This window comes from Diabrotica undecimpunctata, chromosome 8 (assembly GCF_040954645.1).
Source record: "Diabrotica undecimpunctata isolate CICGRU chromosome 8, icDiaUnde3, whole genome shotgun sequence".
Classification (NCBI taxonomy): Eukaryota; Metazoa; Arthropoda; class Insecta; order Coleoptera; family Chrysomelidae; genus Diabrotica; species Diabrotica undecimpunctata.
Window position 1 is genome coordinate 1,102,860 of NC_092810.1, and position 9,478 is coordinate 1,112,337.

Sequence of the window (9,478 nt, forward strand, 5' to 3'; positions counted from 1 at the left end):
GAATTTTAAAGTTCAGTCTCGTGTAAGTAAAAAAAAGTTTTTTTACAGTGATAATAATGCATAATAAGAGATTGTTTGTTCCTATTCGTAATTTTAGGCCTTGTGCGTAACAATAGCTAGGCGTGTTGGACGTTTTTCATAAAAATTAAAGCTAAACCAGTCCCACATTGATATATTTAGTATTTATGAGAACGTTCCGCATATACAAAGTATTTTATTATAGTACATTTTGGTTTTCCATCTTATTGGTGAGACGACTCATGGTAAACGCAAATAAAATATCGTTGCTCGTCACGTTTGCCATGTTGCCAGAGTTCATACCTTGGCAGTAGAATTTAGTACTAATTCTGCACGTGTAAATTTATATTTTTTTCTTATTACTCTCATCCTGTTACTAACAACATCGATTTGAGTCGCGTAGAGCATTCGACTACCTCTCCAGCGCCATCTTCTAACCTTAAACTTGTTCTGAGTGACTCCACAGTACATATTAGCAGAAATAGTATAGTATGTTTCTATTTTTTTTTATGATTTGACTCTTACGCTTTGTACAAAAGGTTTTAGGTGTTAGAAACGATCGTTTCTACTTCTTTTTTTTTTGTTAGCGTACCTAGTCGTAGGTTTTAGATTAAAAAACATCTTCTTATCCAAATCCTTGAATCAACTACATAAATTTTCGTTATTGAGCATTCCATTACCGCTGTGGAGTCATATTCAAGAGTTAGCATTGTTCTAAAGCAATGCGGGATCTTCCGGATCTGAATCCTTGTTGTTCATCTGATAAAGTTGTTAGTTTATTGATTTTGTTGGCTAGGACTTTTGTGGTAAGCTTAAGTGCGGTGTTCAGTTGATTTATACCTCTATAATTGTTGGGGTCTTCTTTATCTCCTTTCTTAAACATTGGTATCATGCGTATGGTATCTTGCAATGCAATATTAGTTTGTTTTACGTACTGTTATTTGAAATTCTCAAGATTTTTACACCTTTACATCTGCTGGTCTCACAAAATCTCACTATTTCTGCTTCTTTTTTGCTATATTATCCTCAAGTTTGGAGTCTTAATAATGAAAAAACCTACAAATTGGTACTTTAAGTGTATTAAATTCTCGGACAGCACCAATAAGCCTGGAAAACCACCTTGTACCTCTAGTACAAGCCTTAGATATTTATTATTTATATAGAGTTTCGATTTTTTCAGTATTTTACCTAGTTTTAAGCCACATAGAGGTTCAGAACCGGGGGAAGTCCCGGTTTTAGTACGTATACTTAATTTATTTTAATTTTTACGGAATAATTAAGACACTAGTCAATTTTTTGCTCATGCGAGTATTTCTATGGTATTTATTTAGGAACTCTTGCCATATTTTTAGTGCATTATTTTAATAACAACGACTTGGAAATGCGTAGTTTTATTTCCAAACGGTTATTTTGAGGTTTGATGTATAACATTGGCCGATATAAAGAGTTTAAGAATGCTAAATCGCATTATTTGACTCTTTATAATGTGCCAAGCGTGTTAATTTTTAAAATATTTGAAATTTTGATGATATTTCACCTAGCACATGCAATTTGCAGTGTTTATCACTTGTTTAAACTGCCGTAGAGGATGGACTGACTTAAATAGCGATACATAACCTAAAATTTATCATAGATTTTGAGGTTAAGACTACAATTTATTAAATTTATGGTTGTATTTGCTGAATTGTATTAAGATTTGAGCGAATACAAGGACTGTTTGGTGAAAATAGAGATTTAAACGGAATGTAAAGTGAAAAAACTGAGATTTCGTTCACAAAATTAATAAATTTCAACATATTAATAAAAATTAAACTGGTAATCCTTCAAGAGTATCAACAATTGGATGTAGATATAGAACAGGGAACCAACCGCCAAATTTTGAAATATTCAGTTCTGTCGTTAAATAGATTTACAAAATACTCCTGCACCCAGCTCCAGAATATAAATCTTAAATAATACCCCTAGCGCCATCTATTGACAAAAGGTCCATGTTCTTGTACAGTTTCGCGAAATAATAATTTTAGAACAAAGATCCACAGTTTTTGGACCACGTTTTAGTGATTTCGAAATAGTCTGAAAGGTTATAAGAATGTCGCGTGGAAAACAAATATTAAATCTTTTAAAAGCCTCTGAAGTATTGCCAGAACCATCCAATGCACATAATAAACAGCAGGTAAGATTACTATTTATATGGATTTTATAACCTCAAATATGTTACGTGGTTCCTTTTTCAATAATGAAGTTAAGTGAAATATGGGGGTTTGGTACTTTTTATTGTTGTTTGGTTCCATGTTCTAAAATGTCTAGTAGGAATAATATGGATTCTCTTCTTATTGGTTCTTTGTTCAGAAATGTGATATTTAAGGAATCTGACGTGATGTGCACATAGGTACCTAGATGTTTTCGTATTTTGCTAAGATGTTTTTTGAAGTAGGATTTGCTCGATAATATTCCTAATCATCTTTTCGATGCACACAAATTTGGTAGTCAGACATAATTACTTTGGTGTTTTGTAATAAATCAAAATATATTTAGATAGATACCATTTTTTTACAGTCAGTTTGAAAAAAATACTGGTTACTGTGTAAATACCTCACTTATCTATTATAACTTTGTTTCAGGATAATAATAGCTTAGATAACGACAAAGATAGTTATCCAAATGGTAAGCAACATGGTGCAAGTGAGGACAATAGTGCAGCTAGTACAGCACATAATACAACTGTGGAAGGCCGGAACACCGATTTATCTGAGGAGAGTGACTTTGACGACAATATTGCAGATCCTGATTTTCAAAATGATGAAGCCCCATATCCAGAAAGTACCGATGATTCGTCAGACAGCAGTGCCAATACGGGACACTATTCTAACAACGAAAATGATCCTCAACAAGTAAACCAAGAAGAGCATAGGAAAGGAAGACCAAGAAAAGGAAGAAAACGGAAGTACATTGGACAAACAGAAGCAATTCGGAAAACTTTAAAAAACACCAATAAACCATATATTTCTAAAAGAGGATTACACATAGATTCTAAACAGTTTATTGACTATAAATGTAACTGTAAAGAAAAATGTTACACAAAAATTAATAGTGACATCCGCAGAGAAATTTTTGAGAAATACTGGAATGTTGGTAGTTATGATCTTCAAACATCATTTATTACCGCCTTGGTTCAAGAAAATTCAGTTAAAAGACGAAGAAATCATATTCAAGGTAGTCATTTAAGATTGCATTCAAGAACATACACGATGAATAGGTTTACGGTGTGCCGCGATATGTTTGTAAAAACCCTAGGAATATCCACGAAACGCGTAAATACAGCACTTAAAAAATCAAGAGTATTAGACTTAAAAGATAACCGCGGTAAGCATCAACATCATAAAAGGTTGTCTGAAATGAAAAAGGAAGAGGTTAAGGCACATATTAACAAAATTCCAAGGTATAAATCTCATTACCGACGAACTCAAACAGATAGAGAATATTTACCTACTGATATGACACTTGAAAAAATGTATAACTTATATAAATCAGAAAACAATAGTCCTGTAAGCTTCTCATATTATAGGCGTATTTTCTACACAGAGTTTAACATTACACGTAAACCTTTAAAAAAGGATACATGTAATAAATGTGATACTTTTTCTGCAAAATCAGCGGCTTCAAATATCGTTAGTGATGTAGAAAATTTTAACCAACAACATTATGAACACTTGGAAGCAGCCGAAAAAGCTAGAAAGCAAATGAAAGAAGATTTTAATGAAGCAAAATCTAATCAACTTGTGGAAACTATAACATTTGATCTTGAGAAAACGTTACCAATGCCAAAAATTCCAACCAACATTATTTTCTACAAGCGACAGATTTGGTTGTACAACCTCGGGATACATACAGCCACCACCAACAAAGTCCACTGTTTTATTTGGCCAGAAGGTGTCGCTGGACGAGGATCGCAGGAGGTTGGATCTTGTTTAAAAAAGTTTATAGATCTCTATCTAGGCCCCGAGATCAAAGAAATTCGTTTTTGGTGCGATTCATGCGGCGGCCAAAACCGCAACATTAAAATATGTTTGTTACTGAAGCATGCCTTACATAATCACCGTACATTAAACAAGATAACAATAAATTTTTTGGAATCGGGCCACAGTTTTTTGCCCAATGACGCTGATTTTAGCGATATAGAAAAAGCCATAAAATTTCAGCAAAGATTGTATGGGCCAGAAGATTATGCAAATGTCATGAGAAGCTGCAGGAAAAAAAATGCAATAACAGTGAACACCATGACTACCAATGACTTCTTAAGTTCAAGTACTCTAGAAAAAATGATTGTCAACAGAAAAACCGATATTATAGGACAAAAAGTAAACTGGTTGTTGGTTCGAAAAATTAAAATCGAGAAGGAACGTCCATTTAGTTTATTTTTTAAATTCTCACATAATGATGATGAACAGTTTACGGAAGTTGATTTAAAACCAAAAGTTAAAGGTAAACCACAGCTGTCATTAACAACTGACTTGGAGCTATCATGGCCGACTGGAAAACCTATGTCTACGCCCAAGTTAAATGATATTAAATCTATTATGCATTTGATTCCTGAAAACGAGCAAAACTTTTTTACATCATTGCTTGCTAATGACGCTATTATAGATGATGTAGATGGTTATGATGGTGACGTTGATTTTGAGTTTGAAACTGAAAGTGAATAATGAAGCAGATTTTGTTAAAAAGTTCTATCAAAAATACTAATTACCATTTTTTTCTTTTCTTTTACCTTTATTGATACCTGTTTGTAGCATTAAATATTGTTTTTACGTTTTTGTACAAGGAACCACATTACTTTGTTGGAAAATAAACGTGTTTTATTTGGTGACTTGACATTTTCTTGTGTTTCCTGAAACCCACTCGTTGTTACTTTATCAATAAAAATATTTTGTGTTTCTTTATAAAAAAAATATTCCTATTTATACATGGAACCAAGTGACTGGTTCTTTTTAAAATTGTATAAAAATATTGAAATTTAATTTTTTAAAAAGGAACCAAGTAGCATATTTATTTTATGAATGATATTTTTTAAACAACTTTCAGACAACAGAAGTATAAATTATCTATACTAATATTGGACGTGACCTACAATATCTTAAAATAACCGTTGTTCAAAATAATCGATTCTAACTGATGACAAACAATTTTGTTGATTTTCTCAGCTGTTACTTGATGGTGCTTGGTTCCCTGTTCTATATCTACATCCAATTGAGAGTTAAAAGTAATAGAATATCAATCAGTGGCAGCTGAAATAAAAAATCGCCAGTTTGCTACCATAAACAGTTAAAAATGAACCGAAAACGTTTTATCATACATAAATGTCCATCCTGTACGGCAGCATCGTTCGATCACGGTTTTTTCTTGATCTCCCTGTTGTTGTCAATTGTTTGGAGAAGTTGTAACGAAGAAAAAACGTTTCTTAGCGAGTTTTAAGAATTAAAAATATCAGTAGAAGCATATCTCGATAGAACTGATAAAAATTATTAATAAATATTTAAATGATAGGATTGTGCCTTTCGAAAATGATAAATAACTGGCACTATACGCAGCACTGTGACGTTTTTATGATTCGACACCACTGCGTGCACAAAGTATGCATATATCGGAGTTTTTTTATATACCTTCGGTGTCAAACGCTTTTTTAGAATCCCTAGTTTGAATAATAAAGATTTCCTGTGTATTTACTAATCTTAAAAATGCATTAACGACATTTGGGCAGCTGTATGTCATTGGGATGATGGATCACCAAGCAGACAACAGTTCCTTTCAAAATTTTGTATTCCACGACTCAATTCATTCATAAAAGTTCCTCAAATTCGTATATTCTCGTATGTTGATTCGGAAGTATTTGTTTTATTTTAAAAATTAGCCACCGACACTTATGATGTTACTTACGTAATGTTGGGTGCCTACCTGCGGTATTGAATAGGCACTGCAAACCGATTTTGTTCCCATATATGCATACTTTCGTACTAATTTTCAAGATTTCGCAAAATAAATCACGTTTCGGAGCTGTGAGGCTTCGGAAATTAACATACAGAGCCTAAAATAGAGTTTTTCACGCCGTAACCACGATTTGGGCTTCCAGTGTAGGGAATTTTTGTAATTTTTAAAATGGATTTTTATCAGCTTGAGCGTTATTTAGTGCACAAATTATTTATGACGAACATATTGTAGACGGAAAACAGAACAAATGTAGATATTAAACAAATACAAGCGCAATTGATTTCGTATTCGATGAATATTGCTCATTTTTTATGTGATTGGTATTACCGAGAGTGTTGAGGGTTGCATAACTAGTAGGATCTGTGATATTTAGTTGTTTTTTAAGGTTAAACGAGATATAAAATTGATATTGTTACAATATTTATAAGGAAACAAGATGTCTTCAACTAGTATATATTTTGTGGAGTAATTTAGCAATTATTTTATGTATTATAGACTTAACAGAAACTCAATTGAAAATTCTTAACAAAAATTGAGTTGTTACTGAAATTCTGACTCTTTTGAACGCCGTTTTTGTTCCAACCACTTTGAAATTCTTCAGATATAGTGGCAATTTTTTCTTCAGATTCATCATTAACGGTCTGCGTCGTCTGTGGGGCCGATTTTAGCCTTTTTCTTCATGGTTTTGACTATTGTATCGTTTCATGTATGAACTAAATTTATATTGATAGATGCAGATGCAAAAATTATGCTTTTTTGCTGCGAAAACCTTACCAAAAATTCTCTCCAACCGTTATCAAAGCTGTGTAGGTATGAGAATCGCTGATACGGATGGAATTCACTATTGACAGCTGTTAAATAAATATTAAACAACAGAGCGACCTCAAATTTTAGTTTTATGAAGTTGACAGTTCAATATTTTGGTCTGTCAAACAATATGTGCCATCTACCGGTCACATTAGCTGGTTATAAGATTTTTCACACTCTATATCAGCCAAAAGCTGAATAAATAGTAAAATTATGGAGTATTGTTTATCTTCATAATATTTCAGTGCAAAAATTATACTTTTTTGTTGTGAAACATCATCAAAAATATCTTTATAGCAAAATGGCTGTGGCTGGCGAAATTTACTATTGACAGCTGTCAATCAGGGATTAAACAATCTAGCCATCTTAAGTTTCAGTTTTAGAAACTTGACATTTTGGTCCGTAGCATCTATCAACCAATAATGGGCATCTTTAGTTCAAATTAGATACTTTTGAGATTCCTCGTAATATCAAACACTTTAGTGAGTTGATTGAATATTCTCTATTATTATAATATTTAGGTGCCGTTTTTGTATGTTTTATACATTTTATTTCGATTCGATATGTATATTTGTCTTAATAGCCGAGTGATATGCACGCAATGTTGTACTTTATTTTCCATTAACATAAAAACGGAGATTATATCAGCTATAATACTTGCCTCCTTCGATATTGGTAAAAGTGAATCATGATAAGAAGTTGTTTCTGTCAGAATTTATTTTAGATATGATCCTGATATTGCAATTAACCCAATAAATACACACAGAGAAGTGAAACGATTGAAAAACTATTAAGAAATCGTGTAAATATTTACATAGTTGTTTTGACAAATGTCAATCCTTGAAATGATAGCAGTAAGAGACAATTTTTTAAAAACACAACTTATAAAAAGCTTCTCATAGCTGACAATCGAAAACATTTATTGATAAACATCAAAAGTAAATAATGGAACTCAAAATCCATGGTTCGTGTCATTTGTCATCTGTCAGTCTTAAATAGAACTTCAATGATGACGTCATCAGAAATATAATAGCATCAGGTGTTGTACCTATCAATAAATTCGTGTATATATTTGTGGTTGTTTTGGAAGATTTTTCCGGGTAAAAACTGGTATTTTTACCCGGTCGAATGCTAAGTTTAAGTCAAAGATCCTCATTATTTATGCAATCTTCAATTTTATTAAAACAAAATTATTTATAAACGTTTTTTACATAACATTATAGTATTTTTTCTTTATATGTTGAATTGTACATTACAATAAATTATATTTACTTGAAAATGTTGTTTTTTTTCCTTCCCAACGATATCCAAAAGGCAATAAAAATGGTATATTGCAATGTAGGGAATTTAAAAAGGAGAAGGTAGGTATGTAATGTTTTTATTTTGTTCTTTTGACTTCTAAAAAACTTTTTTAGTTCATTCAAGTTAATAAAATCCTTTTTCTCAAATTGCTCTTCTATTTCTAGCCAAAATTACTAGAAATTTAATCCTGTTGTGTGTTTTAGTATTTACACAAAAGGGTACCTATTTATTCTGGCTTCTAGATAAGAAATCTGTCACCTGTCAGGAGATATGTATATATAACACCTGTCAAAAATATGACATATGACAGGCTCTTTGTCTAGCTTAAAAAACTTTCATCGCAGGCTTGTTTCGATTGATTCATCTATTTTTTCATATTGGAAGATTCGGGGCAAAAATGAGGAATATTGTTTTGACATTTTTGTATAATTTTAATCAACTAGGTATCTTTAAAACAATACAAAATGCGAGGCATTTATTGAAAGTAACTAGGTAAGCTAACGATTTACAAGAAGCTTTTGCACAATGTTTTGTGTACCAAAATCTATCCATTCGCTTTATTAATAAAGCTTATAATACGTTTTAAAAGAATCTTAATAAAAACCTAGAAACCTTTCCTAAAAAACACTGAATCTAAACAAAAAGGGTAGCGTGAATGAGAAGAAAGAAAACCGAACTTTAGATAAAAAAAATCATGCAATGATATCAGAATACTAAAAGCCAATACAGAAAATTCCTTTCATACAAAAATTGGTCACATTGTTTTTCAATTTTCGATAAAGTACAACTGAGCAGAATCCATTGATATAAATTTCAAGCTGGTAGAGATACGAAAGCTTTTAGTAAAAAACTGATACAACTAAAAATATAATAAAAGTGGGAACTATGACAGTAAGTAAACTCATGAATGAAACGAAAGAAAATATTTTGAGTCAAAAATCTGGTATAAATCACGTGACTTACCTGAACGTTCAGATATATTCAGCAACTGTAACAACTGTTGCCTATATTTAGGGTTCAATTCATACCGTTTTTCAGGTAATGAAGAATTAAATAAATTGCTCTTAGGAGTTACCACCTTCCAAAATGGAGTATTGCCCAATATAAAAACAGTATTATTATTATCCAAGAGTAAAGAAAAATAAAGGTATTCAGTATAATGTTCTAGGCGTAAATTTAAGAAAAATTAAATGACAGAGTACTCAAAATAGATGACACTACAATAATAATAACTTGAATTGTAATGAAATAAATAAGAATTCAGATGGAGGAAATACTATAGAACACGTGATGGAAAATGTTATCGAAATATGCAAAAAACATAGAATTGTAAGCGTTATTAGGTCAATATTGACATTCTGGAACC

General features: G+C 31.6%; 1 protein-coding gene across 1 annotated transcript; it reads left to right on the plus strand.

Moving 5' to 3' along the window:
• Positions 1-722: 722 nt before the first annotated feature.
• LOC140448689 (uncharacterized) lies at positions 723-8,083 on the plus strand. The gene is made up of 2 exons (XM_072541797.1): positions 723-938; positions 974-8,083. The coding sequence occupies exon 2, from the start codon at positions 3,267-3,269 to the stop codon at positions 4,719-4,721; it is 1,455 nt and encodes a 484-aa protein (XP_072397898.1). The 5' UTR covers positions 723-938; positions 974-3,266; the 3' UTR covers positions 4,722-8,083.
• Positions 8,084-9,478: the final 1,395 nt, after the last annotated feature.